The 26733-nt window shown below is 43.7% G+C and overlaps 1 protein-coding gene across 1 annotated transcript in view; it reads left to right on the top strand.

The window, feature by feature from the left end:
• zmym2 (zinc finger, MYM-type 2) overlaps window positions 1-25504 on the top strand; it is a 30401-nt gene extending 4897 nt beyond the window's left edge. The window contains exons 2-26 of the mRNA XM_069663244.1: window positions 680-1360; window positions 1620-1788; window positions 5011-5165; window positions 5368-5516; window positions 6543-6705; window positions 7841-8053; window positions 8892-9042; window positions 9384-9499; window positions 10819-10944; window positions 12223-12373; window positions 12618-12790; window positions 12892-13057; window positions 14041-14069; window positions 14746-14887; window positions 15138-15259; window positions 15370-15520; window positions 16624-16709; window positions 16806-16929; window positions 17488-17612; window positions 18556-18748; window positions 18885-19027; window positions 20237-20351; window positions 21112-21354; window positions 22173-22305; window positions 22681-25504. Coding sequence (XP_069519345.1) covers window positions 695-1360; window positions 1620-1788; window positions 5011-5165; window positions 5368-5516; window positions 6543-6705; window positions 7841-8053; window positions 8892-9042; window positions 9384-9499; window positions 10819-10944; window positions 12223-12373; window positions 12618-12790; window positions 12892-13057; window positions 14041-14069; window positions 14746-14887; window positions 15138-15259; window positions 15370-15520; window positions 16624-16709; window positions 16806-16929; window positions 17488-17612; window positions 18556-18748; window positions 18885-19027; window positions 20237-20351; window positions 21112-21354; window positions 22173-22305; window positions 22681-22921 — 4245 coding nt within the window. The 5' untranslated portion in view covers window positions 680-694 and the 3' untranslated portion in view covers window positions 22922-25504. The remainder of the gene's footprint in view (window positions 1-679; window positions 1361-1619; window positions 1789-5010; window positions 5166-5367; window positions 5517-6542; window positions 6706-7840; window positions 8054-8891; window positions 9043-9383; window positions 9500-10818; window positions 10945-12222; window positions 12374-12617; window positions 12791-12891; window positions 13058-14040; window positions 14070-14745; window positions 14888-15137; window positions 15260-15369; window positions 15521-16623; window positions 16710-16805; window positions 16930-17487; window positions 17613-18555; window positions 18749-18884; window positions 19028-20236; window positions 20352-21111; window positions 21355-22172; window positions 22306-22680) is intronic.
• Window positions 25505-26733: the final 1229 nt, after the last annotated feature.

Here is a 26733-nt window from a genome sequence, read left to right as displayed (position 1 = left end):
AGAGTCTACGTTCATACGACATGGAGACATCGCCGCTACTTAGCTGCCCACTTTCATGCCCACGTTTCATGCAGCACATGCAACCAGAAAGGCTCGACGCTGGAGCACAAAGACACGCACCATCCTGCAACCCTTTTAATATATTACATGCAACATTTAACGAAACGTATCGATGAATCTGGAAAATATCTACGGATAAATCGACAATGAAAATGATTGTTAGCTGCTTTCCTAGAACTCAATGACCTAATTAATGTACCACAGCAGCAGATGTGGTCAAATCACCGCCACAGCATTGTCATGGCATCCATTTTGGCTCAAGCCAAGAATAAGCACAGCATCCGGTTAAATCAGGGTCCTTGCTTCTGCTCGATAGTTTAAATTCAAAGGCTCGTATCTGGGGCAAGAGTGGTTGAAAATTAGAGAGATGTGTAAAGGTAGGATTTTAACCAAGCTCACACTTAAACAAGTCCACCAAAAACAGCCAATGATGACATTCACACAGAAAAGGTGGTAGTGGAAAATGGCAATGAGTCATCTCCAGGCAGAAGGAGGCTCTGTGGGGGGGGAGTTTCTCTCCTGGGACACCTGCTCTACCTGAACAGCTGTCAGGCATCGTGACACCAATCACTGCGGCTGCTGGCTTCACCTAATTGTCCTCTTTTCTTTGTGCTGCCAGGTGGTTGCCTTAGCCATGGACGGGGAGTCAGATCCAAACCCTGCCGTAGCAGAAGAGGCAGGGGAGCGGGTGGAGCCCATGGATGCCACTCCTTCCCCCGAGCAAGAGACCACGCCTCCCTCAGAGGAGGCTGGGGAGGCCGTTTCAATGGTAACCGAAGATGGAGACACAAAGGAGGGTGGCACGGAGGACAATGACGATGATGTGGTTCTTGTAGGGGAGGAGACTCCCCAGCCTTCTGCCACAGAAGACACACCAAGCACAGACTGCCTGGAGCCGGCCGCTGTAGACATGTCCACAGCGGCGACGCCTTCCAAGACTCCCATTTCACCTGCGTCTTCCAGCACATCCACAGCAGCAGCACCTAAACCTCCAACCACAGCAGCAGAGCCCATTGTCATTGACGATGAGGAGGACTCCGAGCAGAAAGACACTTCCTCCTCCTCGCCAGCGCACCCTGGAGGCTCCTCCGCAGCACACTCACCTGGTGCACTCAGCAGCACCGAGCCGGATTCAGAGATCAGGATCGCCAGCGTCACCACACTGGGCTCCAGTAGCCAGAAAGAAAGCACCACCTCTGCAACCAACACTCCACCACATCCAGAGGACGACCAGGCCGACATGAACCTGATGATCACATCGGTGACATCACTGCAGGGCGGAGAGGCAGCTGAAACAGAAGTACGAATCACCTGAATTGAGTTTATTTTAAATATAATGTATTTTTTGCCTTCTTCTTACTGGTTCCAGAAAATGTGAGGTGTATTGATGTGGTAGAGATTGTTGGAGCAGGTTTATTCTGATGATCATATCTTTGTAAAGACACTTGTAAACAAATAGTGTTCATGCTAATGTTGCTTCATCATCTAAGACTTCACAGCATACGACATCATTGCATCTCCAGATGATTTAAACTGACCTAAGCCTCTTGTTTGCCCAGGTAGGTGACGGCCAGGCCGAGGAAAACGGTCTCCAGATCAGCAGCACGTTCAGCCTGAATCCCGACACCCCACCTGGTCGACACACAGCCTCCTTCAACCCCGGGCGGGGCTCGGGTCCCATGGGCCAGCTGGTCCAGAATGGAGACACGGGGACGCACAACAGAGCAGGTGATGCATTTTGATTAAACTTGGCATGCTCAGGTGAAATTAGAGCCTGGTTTTATTACATCTGCATCGCACTGTGAAAATTAGATAATACAGCAATATCACGAGATTGGCACTTTTGAGCAACCTGCAGTTTGTGTCTATTTATCTCGTAATTAGTTCTTGATTTACCACCTCATTTGTGACTGAGGAGTACACGCATTAACTAAATTAGTTTTAGTCGCATAAAAGTGTCAGGAACAATTTTTCCAAAGCATCAAAGTACACAATAATCACACATTTTGAATACATACAAAAAATATATTTAATACTGCAAAATTAAAAATATAGAGACGCAAACAATAGAGCAACACAAATGTCTAAAAGTCGATCAGGTGAGTCAGTAGCAGCTGATTTATTCATGACTAGATCTTAAGCCCTAAAATTCAGAGACAATAATCTACATTACTTCCTGCCTACTTTTAAAGTGAACTTTTGTAATGTTGTTTTTTCTGGCTCTGTCTCTTTTGCGTTAACCCACACATTTATATTTTACATTTTCACTTATATTCGAGTCGTTTGCATTTTGTATTATTCATATCGCACTGTAATTTCCTTCAGGATTAATGAAGTTGTATCTTATAAAATGTTGCGTACAAACATTGAACCACCTGCCTCATTCTTGCACAAACACAACCAATAACTAACCTTTGGTGTAAAACAGTGCAGTCATACATCAGAGCACATGATTGGCTAATCAAATACCTGCAAGCACACTTGGGATTGGATTGTTGGGTTACTTTGTCATGTGAAGAGCAGCGTTTTGCCTGCTGATAAGCCTTCAAACTCTTTGATATATTTCCCCAACTGGTGTCTGTGGATGGGTTTATGTCATTAGTGTTATAAGTTGCGCATCCTGGCAAATGCATCCCATTTATTTTCTTTCTGTAAGCTGCTTTTTTGGTTTAAATGCTCTGTGATGCTACTACATTTCTGCTGGAGAAAAATGGTAAAAATATAAAAGGGTTATGAATGAATGCTCATCACAAGGAAACAGACCAGGCTTATTGTCATGCATTGTGTTACAGGAGGGCAGTGGGATGGAAGAAGAGATTATAACTTGTAACTGCAACCCAACTAATTTAATTGCAAGTAAAGCGAAATAAAAAACTGAATTGTATCTATTATTGCTGTAAGATTTCCATGCATGCACTTACAAAGAGCAGTCCGCCCCTGTAAAAAGCCGCCGTCAGTCAAAGCTGGTGTTCTCTGTAATCGATAGAAGCAATAATATTTGAAATTGGCGCCATAGCTGTGGAGAAAGTTGTACAAAGGGGCTCCTGCTTTCGCCCATTCAACATTCCTACAACACCCAGCATGCATTGCGCCCCTCCCTCTGAAAGGAATGGCCCAGAAGCGGTACAGAATCCGAAATAGGAGAATATACCGGTGGATTGTCTAAAAAATCTTCAGGTCTGCAGTCTGCATTTCAAACCTGATGATTTTAAACGAGACATGACATCGGAGGCGGCGTCCTAGACTGAGGAAGTTAAGTTTAGCGAGCTCGTTTTACGTAGTCTGGTGGAGGTTTTCCAGGGCCCATTGGAGAAGCAGATAGCGTCCTCCAAAGGCACCAAACCGTACATACATAAGCTACCATAATGGCATTAGCTCCCCATAATAGCATGATAGGACTGAGAATGAAAATTGGTGAACTGGCCCTTTAAGTTCATTTCAAGGTATCCTGAGTGTTCTTGACCTTTAGATGTGGAGCAGTTTTTTTGCCATACACATTCCTGCCTATGGGGTCACACCAGTCGACTTACCTGCAGGTTACAGGTACGATAAAAGATGCTGCAATGTGCCGGTAACTGCAGGAAAACAGAAAACTGCAAGCCCAGAAAATATATAAATATAAAAATGCAGGTTTCGGATCCCCATTGTTGGAGCCCAAGAGAAACAAATAATCTGTTTAGCAGAGTAGCAGTGAATGTATACAAAGCTTTTGTTTGTTTACAAGTAAGCTTCAAAGTGCACCTCTATGTAAGGATAAAGGATGTTCTCTCTGAGGGAATCTCACTCTTCTGTGGGTCTCTTTTACACAAAGCAGAACTGATGTTGACACCCAGAGAAAGGGAACACAGAGAAATCAGATTACCAACCAATGAATGCAAAGTAGGGAGAGTAGAAAGGTTTTCACTGGGGCGCTGGTTTAGCTCAGTCGGTAGAGCAGGCGCCTCATGTCGACGCACTGATCGCAGGTTCGACTCCCGGCCTGTGATCATTTGGTGCATATCATCCCCCGCGCTCTCCTCCCTCTGTTTCCTGTCTCTGTTCAGCTGTCCCATCTAATGAAAAAGGCAGAAAGCCGTAAAAATAGTCTTAAAAGAAGAGTCTGACTGAGTGAACCTGCGTGAACCATTGCAAACTTTCCTAAACACCCCCCTGCGTGCTGAGCGGAAGACAACAGGCCCGATCGGGTTCAGAAGATGACAGCTTTAGTAGCAGACACACAAGAGTTGTTCTTCTCAACACATACCCCTTCATACTCGGTTAACGCTAGCAAACTGTGGATTGTGGGTTTTTCCCTGGAGCAAAATCAGCAGCATTCCAGACATAAGGAGAGCGTGCATGCAAAGCGTAAATGGTTCCCAAATGACTCTATAATGGGTCAGTCCTCAACCCTCACAGACTATTTGGCTTTTATGCATAAGAATTGATAAGGTGGGACATTTGGACTGTGTCTGAGACAATGTCATGATCTTGTGTAGCTCCACACGGACTACAGATGGCGCTGTAGGGATACAGATCTCTAATAGTGGCTGCTGGAGGATTGTTGTTGTTTTTGGATGCATCATAGCTGCATGTTCGCAGTGTCCGCCGATACGCAGCCACTTCTCGATGCACAACACTTTGTCACTTGTATTAGGGGCGTTAAAAAGCTAATTGTGCTCTGTTATTGGTCGTCTTGGTAGCCGTATGGTTTATCAAATACCTTCCCTGGTTTGATTCCTGCTAGTGATCTTTCAGGCATGCCATACCTTTGCCTCTCTTTGTTTCCCCCTCCTCCTTACACATGTCCAATAAAGGCAAAAAGGTTATCATGGAAAGGATACACATGCTCGGATATCTGCAAGAAGGAAGGAAAATGAAGTTTAAAGGGAAAATTAGGATGAATTCACTTTTTATCTTAAAGTCAAGAATGAAAGACGTGTAGGTTAACTCAGTCTGTTCCTTGCCCTCCAGATTCGTGGATCTCTCAGTCCGCTTCGGTCCCCCGTAACCAGAAACAGACGGGGGTCGACTCTCCGTCACCAGCCACCTCCCTCCCTAAACCTCCAGGCCAGTCTTCCTCGTCTACTTCCTCCTCAGGCGCCCAGCCACAGCCCAGGACCGTCAAGGTAATTCATGTGGTCCCGTGTCGTCACATTATGTACATTAACTCTGCAGTTTGAGATTCAGTTGTCCCCACGATTTGTGATCACAAGGCTAAAACAAAAGGTGTTCAGGTGTTTAAAAAGTACGACTAAGAGCAAATGGATCATTTATTTCTGTTGTAAAACTTCCTGACCGTTAAGTCACTTCTGTGTTTGTTTATCCCAGGTGACCTGTGCTAACTGTAAAAAGCCTCTGAAGAAGGGCCAAACAGCCTACCAGCGTAAAGGCTCCACGCACCTGTTCTGCTCCACCACCTGTCTCTCTGCCTTCTCACACAAACCCGCCCCCAAGAAGAGCTGCACCATGTGCAAAAAGTGAGTCTCGTTGGGCAGGAGATGTTTTATGGTTTAATTTTAGGGTTGTATATAAATCATGTGGGAGTTCGACAATAAAACAAACCTGTGATGCAGTTTGAATTTCGATTGCCGTAATATTCGGTGTATAAGACGCACTTTCAATACATTTTTTTTCATCTAAAAGTGATCTGTGTCCTACATTTTGGTGCGACCAATAAACCAGAGAGGTATTTTATCGTGTTAAGGTATTTTACCCAGACGAATGCGCTATAATCTAGCTAAAGCTTTGTAACTGACATGCGCCGTCATGCTCGCCGGTGCAGCCGCCACCCTCACAACAATCAGCGTTACTGTAGGCTGAGCTCGACTACCACACCGGGAGCTAGCAGGATTGCAAACTCGACTCTGCTGAAACAGACGGTTGGCTGTAATTTGTGTGTTTTGAATGTGTTTCAAAGGAATTGAATTGAAAAATAGTGTTGCAAATAATTGTATACACGCTTTTATTCGTGAATAGCAATAGAAAACCTTTTTACCCCCCAAAACAGACTACGGTTTATATTCTGGTGCAATTTATATTCCAGGTTTTGCGCTGTGTGAAATAAAGCTTCCAGTGAGTTTCCAGCAGTTTTGAATAATTGCCTGTCCCAATTGTTAGATGACTCTAACCCGTGCTAGGGCTGCATACATTTGAACATCTTTTATTTCCAAATGAGAAAATTATTGTAATATTGAAGCTGATTTCTGTAGGCAAGGAGCTGAAACAAGTCTGGTTGTGTCAGAATAAAACAGACGTTTAAAATACGCAAATGATGAACAACAATGTTCAGTTATGTTTTTAATTGCACATGTGTACATGAGCTGCACGATGCATGTATCTGGTTATATTGCCTTCCTTTGTTTCATGTTGCAGTATACGATCTAGAAAAGAAAAGTCAGTTTTTCCGACATCATGCAGCCCTAAAACATCTAAACATAATAATGGCTGTCTTCTCTCATTTTCTGAGATCTTAATGCTCTGTTGTGTTTTTTTGTGTCTGTCAGGGACATCACAAACATGAAGGGTACCATCGTGGCCCAGGTCGACTCCAGCGAGTCTTTCCAGGAGTTCTGCAGCACGGGATGTCTAGGAGCGTACGAGAACAAGCAGAACCCTCCGAAATCGGGCCTCAAGACCAAATGTACTGTGTGCGGCAAGCTCACAGAGGTCAGTCACAGAGACGTATGTCCCTCTATACTCCTGACACTGGAATGAATAATTCCTTTACATTTACACTTAGGCTTCAATTACCCTTCATCATTTACATCCCTGTTTAGAAATGTGTTGTTTCCTTATTTACTATTATTTTAATTCGCCCCATGTCACTGCCTCTGTCTCCCTCCCTACCTCTGCTTTATTGTCTTCCTGCTCAGGTCTCTTTCATTCATTATTCACTCTCTCTTGTTCCCTGTGCGACTTCACTGTTCTCTTGTTCCCTCCTTCCTTTTCTCTCCACCACTTAATTTCAGCATGGCTTCTTGGGGCCCATTTTCAGTAAGCTTTAGCTTCTTCTTCACGGCCACCACGTGCTAAAACAGTTCTTTCAAAAGTGGAGAGTAGTTTCCCTCCCCGACCACAGTGTGAGTTTGCTATGTAGTACAACAGAAGTATCCAAACTAACCTTGCAGCCACTTGTGGGTTTTGCAAGACTTTCTTCACTGTATTTTCTAGCTCTCACTTTCAGTATTAGGTTGTGGGATTGTTCTGTCACCTGCACTCATAAAGAAACCACAACTATCTGCGTCTGACATCTTTAAATCAGTTGTAGTTTAGCTCCGATGGTAATGACAGTATCAGAGAGTTAAACATAAACTGAAATGGAGGTATTTTCACTACTTTTGTTATCGTTTTTTGTCATGCTTTTTGGATTTGCCTCGAAATCCATTTGCGTTTTGTAAACGGCCTTTTAAACCCTTTGAATACATTTGATTAGTTCGGAAGGTGCTGGATAAATGAATTATTTATTAAATAAGTGCAGTTGAATCGGCTCGCATCCTTGCCTGTAAGAGCTGTCTGATTAATTGAAATGGTTAGCTGGACACTTCTTTTGGAGGAATTGTGTGTGTCCGTGCTCAAACTCTATTTGTGAATTGATGAATTTTCCACTTTGAAGGACAGAGAATGCAGAACAGCAAACAAATACAAGCCTTCATTTTCACACTGTTTGAACGTCAATGAAAAGTTCTGCTAAACGAGAGCTCCTCTAAAGTAAAGCTAAGCAAAGCGTGCAGGAGAAATGTGTCATGTAAAAGAAAGGTAAATGTAGTTAAGCTAATTAGTGTCTTCTTTTTTCTGCTTGCAGATCCGGCATGAGGTCAGCTTTAAGACTGTCACCCACAAGATCTGCAGCGACGCCTGTTTCAACGTCTACCGCAGGGCCAACGGGCTGATCATGAACTGCTGCGAGCAGTGTGGCGACTACCTGCCCAGCCGAGCGTCAGCAAACCACTTCCTGCTGGTCGACGGCCAACAGAAACGCTTCTGCTGCCACAACTGCATCAGGGAGTTCAAGCAGGTACTGTAGCTCCGACGGGCAGGCCGCAGGTGTGGAAAACGTACCTGAATGGAGCCTCATTTATATCAATCAACCACATCCATTTAGAATTACAGCTCGGCTTTGGCAGGCAGGGTTTGTTATTGAGCTGCGGTGACCCTCCTCCCGACCGCAGCCAGAGAGAGACGGCCATAAATAAAAGCACAATATTAAATCTGAACTGATATAAAATAAAACATTGCATCTCTTTTTGTTCAGATGCAGCAGCTGAATCTTGAAATGGCGATTGGCAGGTTTTAATGAGCCTCGGGTCCCTGAGAGTTCAGCACACACCTTTATCTCTTTAAACCAATAATAATTCTGCTATTGAATTTTAACTGAATATTTTACAACTAAATTGTGTTTTTATTCAATAGCGGCCAGATATTAAAGGGTGTAATTGTATTTGTTGCTTGGCAACAGCAGCTTATTGAACATGCCACTAATAAGTAGAAGAAACCAGAGGGTCTGTCACTTCAGTGGTGTACAATTCAGACGGCTGTTCATTGAAGCTGAGAGCTGGTGTTTCTCATAAACACTGCGTCCAGTACAAACAGAAACATTTAGATGATCTATTGATTGTTGTTTTTTTATGTTATTGTCTGTGCGGAAAAAAATGTCTCAAACCTCCAAGAATTGCTCTCGAAATCTTATTTTAAATACTCGTTTTTTTTAGCGTAGGGATCACCTTGAGCGTTGAAATGAGCTGACATCAAAGCCTTTTTATTTTTAATCAGTTAGCTGTATCCACGCCTTAATATAATCTTATTGTCATTGCAGAACGCTAAGATGCTTGTTGTTAAAAGGTGATGTTTTCCAGGCTCACAGTAAGCTCGCGAGCTGCGTGACTTGCAAAACGCTGATCAAGACGGGCGAGGTGCTCCACAGCATCGGAGCGGGCGGCACCATGGGCTCCTACTGCTCCGTCAACTGCATGAACAAGGGCAAGCTGGCGACGACCTCCTTCATCAGTGAGTAACCCGTGCCAGCAAGAGGGTGAACACAAAACAGAGGCACAGAGTTTGCAGGATCAGGGAGTTTCCTTCCAAAGTGTGCCTTTAATTTGAACCTATTACAGGTTTTTAATATCGTTAAAACAGTTTTAAAAGGATTAAAAGAAGTTGTGATAATCATGTCCTAACAATAGGTATGAATATGTGTCCTTGGCATAGCTGTAAAAAAAAAACCTGTTAGCTTGTTTCACCGCTCCTCATCGTGACTTTTCCTCCCATCAAACTAAGCAGGCGATAGTAAACTCAAAATTGTGTAATAAATGCACCTTTGTCTAAATGTTAAATATCTGTGTGTGCAGACACTGAGCCCACCTGTCACTTCTGCAAGAGGAACTCGTTACCTCAGTACCAGGCCACGCTGCCAGAGGGAAACATCCTCAACTTCTGCAGCTCACAGTGTGTCACCAAGTTCCAGGTGAGGACTCGTCTGTCATTTCAAACCAGAAGACAGACAGCACGATATTTCTTTCATATAGTTTGTTGAAAACACAGTATTTGCTTATGCACCTGCAGAGTCTTAGCTGCTGTGAAGATGAAGTAAGATACTGCTATAAACAGGTGTACATATATGCAAATCTTGTGCAATAAATAGTTGAGATAATTGGATCAAACTCGCGTCTAGTCTGATAGATGTTGTGTTTCTGGTGCCCCCTGTAATGAGAAGTTGTGTGGAGCAGGAACTCCTGTGTCCTAATGTCTGTACAAAGTAGTGAGTGCATACTGTAGGTTACGTTCCCCAGAGTTGGCAAAGGGATGTGGGAGATAGCGTCATACTTCGATGCTGTTCAATACCACGATACGATCTGTTATTTTTACGTCCGATAGTACCAAAAAACTGAAGCTTTAACAAAAAGATCTACAGTCAGATTTTCAACCCAAAGCTGCTGCGAGCAAAACAGAGAGAGAAGCTGTGGTTGAGCGACATGGACAGGAAGTGAAGAGAGTGATCGTTTCTGATTGTTCCACAGCGGTTTAACAACACACTAACAAGCATACACCTCCGTACGACCCCGCAGAAAGGTACAGGGTTTAGTTTTTATAGGCCGAAGTCGACTGTGTGTATCTGTCTGCTCCGCCCTCCGTCACACCTGGAGCTCTTATACAGCAACGACACAGCGGACTGTTCTCACTCACGGAACGGCAAGTTAAGATGTTTTTTGAAGTCCCTTTCACATCTCATAAAGATGCTAAACTTACAGACAGACAGAGAGCACAGCAGAGAGACAGCCGTGTCACCGTGGCGCTACGACAGAAATGTCCCAAGCAAAGCAGAATAATAAGAACAATAGAAATACGGAAGAAGAGCAGATCCTCTGCAGATTCAGAGAACATAAACACAGCACGTGACACCATACTGTTATTAAACCTGATGGAAAATACAACCCAGATTAACCTTTTACCATCTGACACATCCTTATGAAAAACAGCATAAAACACTCCGTGACCTGGTTAGACTTTTAGCACCACGTTGCATAAATTTACACTTCAACGAGGAAGCTAATTTCCGTGAAACCACCAAGTTTTACAAAAACAGACTTCAAACTATACTACCCCGTTGTGTAATTAAGGTTTAGAGCATGGAGATATTTGAAAGTCAACATATTAATTCCCTCTGAAGTAAAACAGGTGCTGTGTATTTTTATTTTGTCAAGTATTAAGATGCTTATGTAAGGGAGTTGGACAGGATGCTGCAAGTCATCATTTATTTATGATTTGTGATAAATCTTTTCACAGAACGCTACTCTTCAAACGACCACGAACGGACAGACGCCGCTCTCCACCACAAACAACTCCGTCCAGCTGAAATGTAACTACTGTCGAGGAGCGTTCAGCCTGAAGCCCGAGATCCTGGATTGGGAGGTGAGACCGTCTTCCAGAGGATCTCACAGATGTTATAGTTTACCAGCGGCCTGCATGTGTGAGTCAGGTGTCGCTCATTTGCATTAACTCGAATGAGTTCAACCTTTTTTTCTTCAGTCATTTTTTATTAATCGGACAGCTGAGAGAGATGGGGAGAAGGGAGTGGGGGAGGACATACAGCAAAGGGCCGAGGGCGGGAGTTGAACTCTGTATATGAGTCGCCTGCTCTACAAACGGAGTTAAACCAGCGCCACTCACATAATCTTTTTATAAAAATTGAATTGCACAAAAAGTCTGAAAGGTTCAAGGCTGATTTAAGATCGTTAATTTGGTTCGTTTTAAACCCATTAGACGCCAATTTTATACATTTTAAAAGATATGTCGTGTTATTGCTTATTGCATTGGTTTTAAAAATATGGCTGCCTTGATTCTCCGTGATAATATGCACTATAGGTCTTACAAAACAAGGCATCTAGATATGTAAACTTGGGCTCTGGGAAGTTGTTACAGGCCTTATATACTATTTAGATGTTATAAAGAAAATATGTAATGATCATTGTAGCACTAGAGGATTAACTGATAATAAAAGTTGCAACCCTAGTTCATCTTTGGACAGGTTTGTCCCTCGGAGACAGAGACAGTCTGTAGAGTTGTTGTTTATACAAAGATGGGCAGGAAAAAAGGATCTTAAAGGGCCAGTCTGCCGATTTCAAACCTCAGTCCTATCATGCTATTATGGGGAGCTAATGCCATTATGGTAGGAAAAAAAATGCCTGTGCCTTTGGAGGACGCTATCTGCTTCTCCAATGGGCCCTGGAAAACCTCGAGCCGAGGCGAGGGAGCTCGCTAAACTACATTTCCTCAATCTAAGACGCCCGCCTCCGATGTCATGTCTCGTTCAAAATCGTCAGGTTTGAAATGTAGACTGCAGACCTGAAGATGTTTTAGACAATCCACTGGTATAGCCGTTGCCTGCAGCAAAAACAGTAGTATTTCACTCCAGCGTCTCTCGCTGGGCCGTTCCTTTCAGAGGGAGGGGCGCAATGCACGCTGGGTGTTGTAGGAATGTAGAATGGGCGAAACCACGAGCTGTTTGTACGACTTTCTCCACAGCTATGCCGCCAATTTTAAATATTATTGCTTCTAGCGTTTACAGAGAACACCAGCTTTGACTGACAGCAGCTTTTTCCAGGGGCAGACTGCTCTTTGTAAGTGCATGCATGGAAATCTTACAGCAATAATAGATACAGCCATGTATCTGTATGTGTCTGTTTTCAGGATAAGGTCTACCAGTTCTGTAGTAAGGCGTGCTGTGAGGACTACAAGAAGCTGCACTGCATCGTGACGTTCTGCGAGTACTGCCAAGAGGAGAAGACGCTACACGAAACGGTGAAGTTCTCCGGAGTCAAGAGACCTTTCTGCAGCGAAGGTACTAATGTCCCCTCCTCTCCTGTCATCTCTAGGACACCTGATACATCTGAGCAGTTTTAAAGCTACATATAGCCATTATTCTTATTTATTTGTTGCCATTTTGAGGCATATTTTTGTTCCTCTGAGATGTTTGGAGGATTTTGCTTTGCTGCTTCTAGCTGGCGCTGCTTTCATCTTAATTAATCACATCTTGTCATTTTATTCTTTCCTTTGTTTTCCTCCTCTTTGTTTTTTTCTCCCAGGATGTAAGCTCTTATTCAAGCAGGATTTTATCAGGCGTTTGGGTCTGAAGTGTGTCAGCTGTAACCACTGCAACCAGCTCTGTAAGAGAGGCGTGACCAAGCAGCTCGGCGGCATGACGCGAGACTTCTGCAGCGAAATATGTGGCAAGAAGTTCCATGACTGGTACTACAAGGTCTGCTTATTCTCTGTTCATTTGCAAATAAATCAGAATACTGTGCGAGTATTTACACCAAAGACTGCGGTTTTGTAATTGTGTCTCTTTTTGTCCACTAGGCGGCGAGGTGTGACTGCTGTAAAGTGCAGGGTAGCCTGACTGAGTCTGTGATGTGGAGAACGGAGATGAAGCAGTTCTGTGACCAGGACTGTCTGTTGAAGTTCTACTGCCAGCAGAACGAGCCCATCATGGTCACACAAAAAGGCCCCGAGAACTCCACACTGGGTAATAACTGTGTGTTTGTTTCGTTTGAAGAAACTCAAGTGAGGGCCGCGGCTTAGCTCAGCGGTTAAAGCGCGCGCCTTTCTGATCTTATCCAATGTCCTATCTAGGGGTGCCCCAATTGATTAGCAACCGAGTGTGAACAGACGCTATTCATTCTAACTAAATCCGGTCTGTATTAAACGCTGATCAGATGACGCAAAACACGGGAGACAATTTCTCTAAGCGACACTAAAATGGCGTCACCGGTCTGGCAGTTTTATCAGGTGTCTGAACAAGATAGTGAGTTCGCAATTTGCAAGGTGTGTTCCAAGGAAGTAGCTCTTGGGGGATTCTGCACCACGAACCTCATCAGACATTTGAAGGTGAGTCACGTCAAAGAATATGACGAGTATTCAAAGCGAGCTCGTAGCAATAAGGCGGAGAGAGAGCCGTTGGCATCAGCGACTCTGCCGAGACTCATTTAAACGTCCGTAGCAGAGACATTTCAACGACAGCAACCAAACAGCAAAATCCAAAAGAAATATCCGCCAAAATACTGGAATTCATTTGCCTTGATCACTTGCTGCTGTCAGTTGTCCGCAGTCAGACAAGGGTTTCAGACAACTCATGTCATACATGGATCCTCGTTACTCTCTGCCGGGGCGTAAATATTTCACGGATGTATGCCTGCCGCAGTTACACAACCAATCTGAGGCTTCAAATAGACCCGGTGATCAGTGATCGGCATCGGCAGATACTGATTCAAGTTATCGGTGATCGTCAGCCGGAAAACTCCTGATGGGAGCACCCCCAGTCCTATCTAATAAAGGCAAAGCGTATTAGCCTCTTGAGCTCTGTTGCATGGAACAAATTGTTTTTAGGGATCAATGGGAATGAATCAAGGCTATCTGAAGCGTAATGATACAAAAATCTAAATAAATCAGTGTAAAATCAGATTTCCGTAAGAGGAAAAGATGTGATGGTTTTCATTTTCTTCTTCACAGGGTATGAGATGCAAGCGGCAAAACTTGGGGTGAGTAAAAAATTGGTTACGGTTTGTCTTTTTCTATTATTGCACCAAACAAATTTACCGCCTCATATCTTTGATCTTTGTTGATCGAATATTTTCTTCCCTCCAGGAAGTTTGCAAAGTCGCGATTCAGCAAATTCAGCAAATCTCTGCAACTTTTCTGCAAATTTACTATTTCCCCCACGGGCATCGACGTGTCCATCACCGAATTTTGATCTTCATAGATCTGCAATGTTGTCATCGGAAAGCATCGTTTACTGTGCCTTAAATATCTCTGGAGCGCTGCACGCTAGAGACTTGCTGTGAAGCTGTTTTAACGAGGCTCAGGCGTGAGCGTCTCTCTTTCATAAACTGCCTAATCTGACCTCAACATCCGGACTCGGAAACTGACCAGAAGTGATGTCAGAAGACACACAGCTTGCTCAGCCAATAGAGGGCTTTATTGCAGCGTTTATTTAAGTCACTGACAGTGGATGAGTAACATGTAACGCACAAAAAAAGCCTTAAAACGTCACAACTTGCATTGCAACTTTTTTTTAAATCTGCAGCGAAATCAGGTATTTTAGAAAAGGAGGTGTAAAATCCTGGAGGGACTCAGACTGAAGTTTTCATCGTCTTGTAAGCGCTCTGTTTGCATTTAAACCAGCACATTTTAATTCTTCTCTCCGCCACGTTGCAGCTGGTGAACCAGGGCACTGCCCCGTACGCCGGTGGAGGTTTGATGCGAGACGTCAAGAACAAGGCAGTTCTCTGCAAGCCGCTCACGCTGACCAAAGCGACCTACTGCAAGCCGCACATGCAGAGCAAACTTCTACAGACAGGTACACGCAAGAATCGTACTTAAAGGAGGCGACAAATTGAAATATAAAGTCTGTTTTTATTCTACTTTCCTTTTTGAACATATTTTATTGGTATGATTACTAAGCTCACACTAGAGAGGAAGAGAAAGTCGGGAAACAAACTTCTTTTTGCGACGGAAAGCAAAGTAATCACATTATATGTTCATGATGAAATGACAAGAAAGAAGAAATGACATCACAATGATATGATTCGGTATGTCTGTCTCCACAGACGTAGACGATGGTGTGAAGAGGGAGTATATACCTGTACCCATACCTGTGCCTGTCTTCATCCCCGTGCCCATGAGTATGTACGCCCAGGTCACCCCAACTCCAGTCTCTATGCCTGTACCGGTAAGACATGAGTCTTAGCAAATCATTTTTAAGCCTACAAAATAAATGTTAAACTACAAGGGATTAAATCTTCTGACTAAAGCTTAACTCTCCTGTCCGGTCCTGTCCAGGTTCCCGTGCCTGTGTTTCTGCCCACCACCCTGCAGGGGGCAGAGCAGATCGTCCAGGCCATCAACGAGCTGAAGAACAAGGTGCCCTCTGACCCTCTGGAGGCCGACCTGATCTCCATGGCTGAGGTGATCGCAGAGGACCAGAAACCAGGTACGTCCATGTGAGGGTTAAATGTTCTGGACTACAACTAGAGGAACAAAAAAAAATCATAAATACAATGCTGATGGAAAGATTCAGATTCTCTTTAATGTACGGTTTCTTTTTTTTATGTTAAACATTGAAGCACAAACGGGAACAAAAAACATGTTTTTGTGAGTGTGACGATTAAAGATTCAACCATTCTGTTTTTTAATCTGTCTTTAAATTGCCTTTTAAGTTTTAACTATTCTAAACAAAACCCATAAAATTTCCAACACAAAAAACACTTTATAAAATGTTTTTCTTGGTAAACAAATATTAAAGAAGTTGACTGGAAACAGTAAAACTTACCTGTATGTTTATTTGTGAGTAAAAACACCTGACTTGAGCATTCTCAACAGAAAATGATGAAAAAATGTCTTTAAAAAATACTATATATTCAAATGTATTTGTTCTTATTTGTGGGAAACATGGTCTAAAAAGGGAGAGGGAGGGAGGGAGGGAGGGAGTTCCATAGTCTGGGTGCCGAGCAGCTGAAGGCTCAGGCACCCATGGTGCTGAGGCGTGATGTGGGGATGGTTAGTAGTCCAGCAGAGGCTGAGCGGAGGGTGCGGGAGGGGCTGTAATCTTGGAGGAGGTCGCCGAGGTAAGAAGGGGCTAGGTGGTGGAGAGCTTTGTATGTGAGGTTTTTGTATTGGATACGGTATTGCACCGGGAGCCAGTGAAGTTGGATGAGAATAGGGATGATGTGGTCAGACGATTTGGTGCGGGTGATGATCCGGGCGGCCGAGTTCTGTTTCCACAGACGCCGCTTCGCCTCTGTTACTCCCTCCAATGCCGGCTCAGAGGCGGAACATCTTCGCCCCACCTTTCTGCCTCCGTGCATTTTTCATAGAAAACGAAATGTAACCGAGGCGTTATAATTCCGCCTTGAACTGGCTGTGTAAAAGGGGCTTCTGCTCCAAAAACAGTCCTTAAAATGACTGATATTCTTGTCTAGAGATGTCTGTTTCTGAGACGTGACACTTTCTACAAACGATGTCCCAGTTCTAAAATTCCCAATCTGCTACATGTGATTGAAGAAAGCTGTACACTGACCTGGCTGTGTGTTTTAGATGTAAAGCTGGTGACGGTGAAGAGTGAGCGTGTAAAGGAGGAGCCCTCCAGCAGCAGCAGCTCTGTAGAAGAGAAGGAGGAAAAGGTGGAGGAGACGGAGAAGGAGAAGGCAGAAGAGAAAGTGGAGAAGGAGAAGGAGGAGGAGAAGGAGGAGGAGCAGAAGAAGGAGAAGGAGGAGGAGAAGGAGAAGGAGAAGGAGGAGAAGGAGAAGGAGGAGAAGGAGGAGAAGAAGGAGGAGGAGGAGGAGGAGGAGGAGGAGGACAAATACGAGCCTGATCTGGACCTCGAAGCAGACTTCCCTCAAGGTAAAAATCTACTGAACCTGGAGAAACAGACCGGTTAGTATCAGGCTGTCAGTCACGAGCACGATTAATAATTCAGATTATTTTGTCCCTCCTATTGAGAAACAAATTCTGGCTACCGAAGGAGGACAAAACTTTCAGACACCACCACATTCATCTCCATGTTCTCTCCCTTTCTGTGCGTATACAGCAGCGTGTCATGTAACATCCGACCGCATTGGTTTGTTTTGAATAGATCAGTACGGTAATTGAGATTAAAATTCTTCCCTCTGGTTATTTCCGGACCCGCTGTCATCACCGCTATCACGGCAGAGGGTTGAAGGTGCAGCGTACTGTCCAGAGGAGGAGTAAGTCAATAACAGGCCGGGAATAAGATTTATATTTATTAGTTTTTCCTGCCTGATGTATAACATGCTTTATCAGTCTGACCCATGGTCTTAAGCAGTACAACGCCGGGTTTAGACTTGATATCATGACCTGCTGTAGGTAGAAAGATAATAATCAAGTGTTGTAATCTAAGAAATAATAAAGTAATTCAACATGTCTTGTTTCCTGTGTCAGCCTCAGACCCTGTTCCAGTCCTGGAGGGAATGGACGAGGACATGGGTTTCTCTCTACCTCCAGTCCTGGCAGAGGAGAAGGAGGAGCCGGAGGAGTCGGTGCCACGACCACAGCCCAGGAGACAAGTAAGCACACAGATATACAACACATCTATACAGGCAGCGATTAGAACATTTGTCCTGGCTCACTTAGACTGTATAGAGCGATTTACTTGTTTTCACTGACTTCCAGCTGAAAACTAGTGTGTCACATGCTTATCTGCAACAAGCAGAGATGCCAAAGACTGCTCTGAATTCAGCGTCTGAAAAGGAAGGAGCTGATATTTCTTACTGTTAAGACATTTTATCATCTTTGCCTTTGGCTTAAAAGTATCACAGCAGATCAGAAAGTTCATTTAGTGCATTTAGGTAAACGTTAAGGGCCGACGATTTGTCTCTGTTGGATATATCTACACACGCTACAGTTTTTGCTAAAATCGCGATATTGTTTTGTTCTGCGATATTTATTGCCATTTTAAAAAATACAGGAAACTGGTGTGATTATATGTACGAATAAACAATTCCCAATTATATTTTTTAATATTTGGGAATTTTAAGTCTTTTCTTCTAACAAAACAAAACTTGATTCAGCAACTCTGAAACCTGCATGAAAAAGTAGAGAGAGTTAAACTTGTGGGCTGCAGTTGTTTGGCACATGCTTTACAGTTTATAGGCAGGTGACACACAGACTCTGCTGCACAGCAGTCAGTTCCCTGTGTGCTCTTTTGAAGAGCTGCATTAATGTGATATCAGACGAAACTTTCCCCGCAGATTAGTGATATGAAACGAGAAAGTGGTTTTTGTTCTGCACCGAGCAGCAAGAATGTAGCAGCTTGACATGCTTCACTATCGCACGTCCTGTGTTATGACTATTGCACATGCCCACATCGCGATTGTGCTTATGATTGTAAAGTTTTCTGATTCATGATTTCAGATAGCGTTATCTCCAAAGACTGAATGATAATCCTCTCCGAAAGTAACTGACATCTTGGTAATTCAGACTTGATCAGCTTGTATGTTTGTGTTGCAGGGGAACAAGAGGCAGGCGGTGGAGGAGACCTCAGATCCTGCCTCGTCCTCTTCGTCTCATCCAGCAGGAAAACCCTCAGAAGGACGATCGCTGCCGCTCAAAGCTCGCTACGGCATCCACGCATGGAAACGCTGGGCACTGTCTGCTTCTGACCAATCAAACGACACCAAAGTAAAGGGCCGCTCCAAACCAGGTAAGCTAAACTTGATCCGCAACAAGTATCTCCATGTGTACTTCTTGGCTGGAAATGAAAGGTCGATATTATTATATCTGGAAACATGTAGATATGTTTGGTAATAGCAGTTGGTGTCTGTTTCTGTCCGCTGCAGCTCGGTCTAAAAGTAACCTGTTGTCGCTGAGTTCAGAGGAGCTGAACGTGGCTCTGTCCCGGTTCGTCAGGGAGGTCTGCAGGCCCAGCGGGGAGCGCTACTCTCCAGACAGCATCCTCTACCTCTGTCTGGGGATCCAGCAGGTTGGTACCAAGGCGGAAAATCGAACCCCACAAACTTCACACAAGGACACCAGGCTTTGTTGCACGTCACCCTGCCTCATTGTGCCAAATTTCCTGTCTTTCATCAGCTTTCTCTTTAATGAATAAAAATGCAAAAATAAATAAACAATCAACAATCTTAAAACAGTGAAAAAAACAGTCAAATGTTCTTTTTAATTCCCCTGACATTGGTTGGAAAAGACGGTAACTTCAAAGTGTTTCTACTGTTTACTTTGAAAACAAAAGAATGGAAGAAGGGCCACACATGCTGACCATGTGGTCGAGCCCTTTGTTAAATGTCCCTCCCCTCTTTCTTCCCCCATTTCCTGTCACATCGGTTCTTCTTAAATAGAGGCAAATGTACTATAAGGAAGTTTTCACAAATAATATTGAATTAGAGATAAAAAGTAAAACAAAGGTAAGGCGTATTTGGTATTTCATGTAATGTTGCAGAGCTGTTCCAATATAATATAACTTTGTCGACTTCCTCTCTACGGCCACAAAGTAGTTTAATCTTTCAAAGTTTTAAAATACAAAAGAACAAATAATTTGCACTTTGCGTTTCCACTTAATTAAAGAAATTAGAATTATTCTTGCCAACTTTCCTTTTTTGTTGAAGTAAGATTCCATCTGTGGTCATTTTCGAGGTAGGAACTAAATGTAGGGTGCGCGTTTCCAGTAGGAGACATGTTACAACTGCACCGTCTTCCCTCCTGCTCTCACATGTGAGCGGCAGCAGCAGAAGAAGCATGGCGGCAGAAAGGAGCGCTGGATGGTTCAAAGCCCTCTGGAGTTTGATTTTTCTGACAGAGAAATGTAAGATTGACTTTAAGTGAATGTTTGAACTAAAAACATTTAAAGATTTTATGTTTTACGTAAAGTTTGTTTGAGTAATGTGACTTTAAAGGCTTGAAAATGTCTTGTGGCTTTGCTAGGCCTGCCTTCGTACTTCCCTTTTTAAAATGTTTTAAATTGTGGGTGTTTGCAGAAGAGAGGAAAGTTTGCAGATCTGTTTGCAACAAGACAGAAAATAACTTTTTGTGTGTCCAGTGATTATAATCATTTGCTGTTCACATCCTGAAAAACAGTGATGATCATTTAAATATGAGGACACTAAACTTTTGAGCAAACGCAGATTGAAGCTTGTATTTGTGTTTATTTTTAATAATGTGAGTTTCTCTTTGTTTGAAGCATCTTCACGCCAAAGGCCGGAAGGATGACCTGTTCAGTGACCCGTGCTACCAGCAGTTTGGAGAAGAGCTCAACAAGGTCCTGAAGGACTGGCAGCCCAGTGTGCTTCCTGATGGTAAGGCCATCTTTCATTAATATTTTCAGACATTAATTTTATTTTCAAAGATTATTTGATTGGCCTTTGTTGTACAGTCGGAAATGAGGGAAGAGAGAGAGCGGGCATGCCATGAAGCAAAGGGCTGAGGGCCTGTGGTGAACCCTGGGCCGCTGCCTCTAAACACGGGCTTAAACCTCTGAGCTAACCGGCGCCCCTTCAGATCTTGTTTTTAATTATTTGTGAAATTTGAAGTTTAAAATGAAATGATTAGCTCGTGTGAGCACAGACTGGTGGCTTAGCACTGTAATACTGTAGTTGTTGCTCTCTATTAGGAGCAGCTGTGTCCGATGATTATAACTCTTCTGCTGTTCACATACTGATATATTGTGATTGCACTATTTGTAATATGAGGACACTGCGTCAGGTGATGGCGACCTCCTTGGGGATATTTTGGCTTCTGTTTCGTACAATGAGAGCAGATGGAGACGTCGTCCATCTTCATATACAGTCATTGATCAGGACAAACATTAAAAACATATTAACCAGGTAGAAAATTACATTTGTCAGTTTTGAACTGGCGCACTTTTAGTAATTTATTTCTTTCATGTTGAGGACTTGGTGAGAATAAAGCTACCGTTTTAAAATAGGTGCACTTAAAGTCTGCAGAGAGATAAAATATTACTACACCCCTCATTTTCCTTCCGACCTAAAAGCGAGCTCCACACTTTTGATTATTTATGTCCCAGACTGAATGTTTAAAGTGTTTTCCTCTCTGCAGGCGCTCTGTGGGGCCGAGTGGAGGAGCAGAGCTTGTGGAGCAGCCGGCAGCTCGGGGAGCAGAGTCCTGCCGCTCTGCTGCGCTCGCTGGTTTACCTGAACACCAAATACTTCGGCCTGCGCACCGTGGAGCAGCACCTCCGCCTCTCCTTCGCCAACGTCTACGGCCCCGACACTGTCCATCCTGTCACGAAGGAGACCACCGTCTGCATCCGTGTGCCTTCCATCTCTCAGGACCACCATGGTGAGGCCAACACGTGCACATAACGTGACAATTTAATCCCTCATAAATGAAAAATAAACCTCATTTAAAATCTAAATAATTATCCAAGAAAAACACAGTGCTGTCTCAAGACTCTCCTTTGTATCAGCACTTAAAGCTTGTACTGCAAGTGTCTGTTTTTATCTGCAGAGTTTAAAGACCTCCTCCAGTGAAAATCAAGTGTTTAACCTTGTAAATATCTCCACATGGTGTTTTTCATGTGCGGCAAGCTCTGCTTTTAAACTGCAGTGTACCAAGGACAGGCTGAACAACACGTTTTCAGATTAGCAGGTTTGAGGCGTCACACACCTAAGGAGCCAATCCCGTTAATGGACGGGGTGACGCTATGCATATCATTGTGTGTAACCTATGGCAACCACTTCGGTGATGTGCGAGCCAGCTGTAACTGTTGTCGTTATCTTTGCAAACTGACTACTAACGTTAGCGTCACTACTACTAATTACTACATTTCAAGCTGGCTAAGTTTCAACAAGTTGCCACTAAACGATGGCAGAGACGTGTTTTGTTTACAAAGGGGGTGGTTGGAAATGTGCATAGTGGGCGGGGCCTATGCAGGTGGGGAATTTTTAATGAGGAAGAAGGAGGAGATGGCATGGGAGGATTTTTACAAGGTGATAAATTAAACGAATTTATCAGAAAAAAAACACATCAGACACAATTCATTATTTCAAGCAGAGCAATTATGTCTTAAAACATGACTGGAGCTGCTCTTTAAATATATATTGCCGTGTTTTTTTGTCGTCTAAATCTTGCATTGTTGTCATCTTTTGGTTCTTCAGTGCAAACAGAGTCGAGGAAGAAGAAGCGCAAGTTGGAGGATGGCGACCAGGACGACGACTCAGGAGGCTCCTCGATGCGCTGCCCGGTGAAGAAGCACGAGTGTCACCTGTACGACCTCTACAGATCCAAGTGGTACTTTATTTACATTATTTACATTTAATCATTGATATGTACAGAGTTTAATTCAGGGACTGCTCTGGTCATTTGCAACCTTTGTTTTGTCTTTATTTGTGTATTGAGTCCTGTGATTATAACTCATTGCTGTTCACATCCTGAACCACAGTGTTGACTATTTAAATATGAGGACTTAACAGAAAGGAATCTCAGTTGTCTGAAGTTAAGAACAATAGATTCACACTTTTCTCTCTCTGTGTCCACGTCTCCTCTTTCCTCATCTCCTTTTCTTTTTTTTTTTACCTGCTCCTTTTCTCTGTCCTTCTTCTCTCTCTCACTTTACTACTTTCCCTCCACTCTTCTTTCTTCTGCACCTTTCTACCCTCCCTCCAGCCCGGCGTTGTTGCGGGAGCGTCTGGATCTCTTCTACGTTCAGCCGGATCTGTCGTGCAGTCCAGACGACCCGCTGTGGTTCAGCTCCACGCCGCTGGAGCGACAGATCCTGGAGAGCCTCCTCACCAGAGTCCTCCTGGTCAGGGACGTTCACACAGACAAACAGCATGTGGAGGAGGAGGAGGAGGAGGCGGAGGAGGAGGAAGAGGACATTGGGGGCGACGCAGTTGGGGTAGAGTAGCAGCAGCTTGGACCTCAGATAGTAGAGCTTGAAGAGTCGGCAGCAGAGGAGGAGGAAGAGGAGGATAGCTAATAGTGTGTGTGTGCTTCTCCTTCCTTCTGTCTCATCCTCTGGTCCTCCTTCCCTTCCTCGCAGACTCGCCGTCTCCTCCTGGTGAGGAGCGTCCACAGCAGGGAACTTGAGAGAGAGTAGAGGATGAAGAAAACGGTGCAGAGCAGCACGAACTGTTGCTGATTGGGAGGAGAGAACTTTTGTCCTCTCGTAAACAAGAAGAACCAGGCACAAATGTGTGACTTAGTTGGGATTATAGGAGGGGGAGGAGTTAAAACAAAGGTAAATCAGGTAGAAGACAAAGTGTATTGACGGTTATCTTCATGATATTTTAAGAAGATTGGATGTTTTGCATTGCAATCAATTCTGAAGGCCGTGCGTGTTTTTAGTGGTCAAACAAGGAGCTTATAACATCACACAACCATGCTTCAACAAAAAAGGTTACAATGAGGACGAGCAGGAAGGCTGATGGCGCGTTTACAAAGCTGGCAGCTGGTTATTCCCTGATGGATGGTGGGCATTTCATCTTCATGCAGTCAAACGTTCAGCTCTTAAAGAACTCGTCACAATTTAGCTGCTAATCTTGCTACCCAAAGTGCTTTGTTTCATTTATCTCCCTTAATAGATGATTAAATCACCCGTCAGTGCTGACAACAGTTCAGATAAACTGCGCCAGCTTTTATGCTAACCCCAAACACTCCATAAAGCTCATTATCACACATTTACTGTCCAACCGTTAAAAGCATCCCTCCTTCCTTGCTTGTATCGTTGAGCCAGCAGGTCTCACTCATGTCAAGCGTAACCCGTTCTGACTTCATCGTAAAGGTTGACACTTTCCCCACCTTCCGTTTCAGATTTATTGAAGCCTGTCCACTTGAAAAATCCACGCTTGCATGTCCTGTTTTGGTGTGATCTCCAGCCGGCTCTGGTGGATTCGCAGGTCGCTCACGTCACGTTCAGGCCTGTTTCATCAAGCTACAAATGTCAGCGATGCTTTTGCACATGGTTTAGTTTGATTAGTCTGCATTAGAACGCTGACAGCACAGTCTGTTGCATGAAGATGGAATTTCTGACGACAGCTCGAGTCCAGCAGCCGCCTCCTCTGAGTCAGGGCAACCGATCGTCTCACATTTAACTGCGCTGCTTCCATTCCTCATCATCCCGCTCACCGCTCTTCCTCCGTCAGTACTGCTCTCAGGCAAAACCGCTGCACCACGGAGGACTTCTTCAGCTCAGAAGGGGAGGAGTCAGGACAGTGAAAGAGACTCTCCTCGCTGTGGTGCAGGGGGCAAACGGCAACCTACCGACATGCTGCATTTCTTTATAGGACAGTAGGGGAACCTTCATCCATGCAATGTAGCATTATGTGCGTACTAAACCCAGATTGGGTTGCTTTGAGGTGTAAATATCTCTGAAACAAGGCGGTTACTTGAGTCCACAGAGGGACGCTGTAGAAAGAACACCCCAGCTTGAAAACCCGCCTTCCTGAGAAGCCTTTTGTTTTTTTTAAAGACTAATTATTTATTTCCCTTTTTATTAGTTTGACTGTATCCTCTTTACGTTGGGTTTTTTATGGGTGCACATTTCCTTCTCAAGCATCACCCACTGAAAACCTGCTGCACCCTCGCCTCTTCTCTTGCCCATTTTCACACAGGAGCCTGCTACACATAAAGGACTCGGATTACTCTGAACTAACCGTTTCTTCCGTTCTGCCTTCGTCCCCACGTTTGTATTTTCCTGCCGTCTTTCAGTTGTTCTCAGCCTCTTCTAAACGATGTGGATATAATTTGACAAGTGAGCACTTTAAGTGCCCTATCCTTCTTCCAAGACGTTTTCAAGTGCTAGCGCTGCAAAGAAAAGCTAGTGTTTTAAAGATTTGTTCAAACAGATTTTGTTTTTCATGAACTGAAGTTACACTATCCATCATTTATGTCCTTTATTTTTTTATAAATAAATCCCCCTTTTTTTACTTTTATTTGCTTCCTGGTTGTTTCAATAAATTGGAGAAAGTATCAAATTGATTATTCTTTAATGTAAGGCGTACTGAGATGTTAATGTGGCTAACACCAAACTATGTATTCTTTTGCTCAGCATATAAGAAACACCCTCCAGTCTCTTCTCTGCAGGATCCACATGAGTTTTATTTTGTCAAACCGCTGCGTTCCTGATATTTTCTACACTTGACTGTGCGTTTAAAGATCTAGATCTGCAGTTTCAGGAACGGAGATGGTGGATTTAAGAGCCCAATATCCAATCCTTTACACTTGACTGAGGACGTTAACAAACTGACCCCGGATCAGAGGAACCTGGTTAACCTGACTGATTTTTCCTGCTGGACTCTGAGGCAGTGACCAAACCTCTAACCACAGGTTTGGACCTACAGTAGTCGCTGTGGCGGGCTTTAACGCCTAATGTGAATGTGCCTATCTGTATATACTGAAAGTGAGTGATTGTGACTTGAGTCCGATGCTTTGTGTGTGGGCGGATCTGCTGATACGGTCATGTTAAATAAATGGTTTCATTTTCTAACCAGACTCCTTAATGGTGCTGTTTTATTTGCTCATCTTTATAGACAATCACATGGTGAAAGCTAAGATATTAACTTTTTTATAAGCATGTATTTTCTTATCCTGCTTCTACTTTTGTTGAGCCGTAAGTTTAGCAATAATGCTGCTATGCATTTGTCTGGTAAACGAAATACAGTGGAGATGAATTGAATCTTTCTGCTTTCCTCAAAGCATTAAAAAGTTAGCTGTAACGATTAGCACATTTACCGTTTAAGCCACTGAAAGATAATCTTGATAATCTTTCGTTCATTTTTTATGCAAAAGTTTCAAAGATTTGCTGCTTTTTTGATAGTAAATGAAAAATCGGGGGTTCGAACTGATGTTTGGACGAAAGACGCAAGTCTAAGATGTCAGTGTGGGTTCTAGTTAAGCTCCATTTCTTTATTTTGTTTGACTTTTTTTAATTTTCTGTCTCTTTATTTGAGCAGGGACAATGCACAAAGAACATTAACCCTATATGAAAGGAAGGACAGATGTACCAGGTTTTAGCTAAATGCTTTTTCCGCCCTTAGGCCCCGGGAAGTAAAATAAGACTGAGAAGACGGACTTTAAAAGAGAACAACCTACATTGCCCGCCCCCCAAACACACAAAACTAGACATTAAAAGAGCACCTTAACCCATACCCCCACAGAACATTAGACACAAGACATTAGTACAACCACCCCCGCCTCCCCAACACACACAAGATGACGAGACATTAAGTACACAATACATCCCCAAGCCACCCCATCACAAGTAATATAGGCAAGTTTGCTGTCTAATTTCTCATCTAACTGTCTGCAATTTTATTGATTATATATATTGAGTGAATTCTTTCTGCTAAGATGTCAAATTAAATTGTAAATTAAGTGTTAATCGGGCTGTGGGTTCCCTCCGGGTACTCCGGCTTCCTCCCACAGTCCAAAGACATTCATTGGTCACTCTAAAATTCCCCGTAGGTGTGAGTGTGAAAGGATGTCTGGCTCTATGTGTCAGCCCTGTGATTGACTGGTGATCAGTCCAGGTGTTACCCTGCCTCTCGCCCAATGACAGCTTGGATGGGCTCCTGCCCCGCCATGACCCTGAACGGGTAAAGCGGTATAGATAATGGATGGATGGTGTTAATTAAATCACATTGTTGACATCAGAAAGCCAGAAATCAAAACAAACTACCACCAGAGCTAAGAACAGAAGTCTCTTTTTGATATTGGTGA

Source organism: Semicossyphus pulcher, unplaced genomic scaffold, assembly GCF_022749685.1.
Source record: "Semicossyphus pulcher isolate SPU_LCO1_2020_fin unplaced genomic scaffold, fSemPul1.0.p SCAF_15, whole genome shotgun sequence".
NCBI classification, from domain to species: domain Eukaryota; kingdom Metazoa; phylum Chordata; class Actinopteri; order Labriformes; family Labridae; genus Semicossyphus; species Semicossyphus pulcher.
This window is presented reverse-complemented; position numbering and strand designations above follow the sequence as displayed.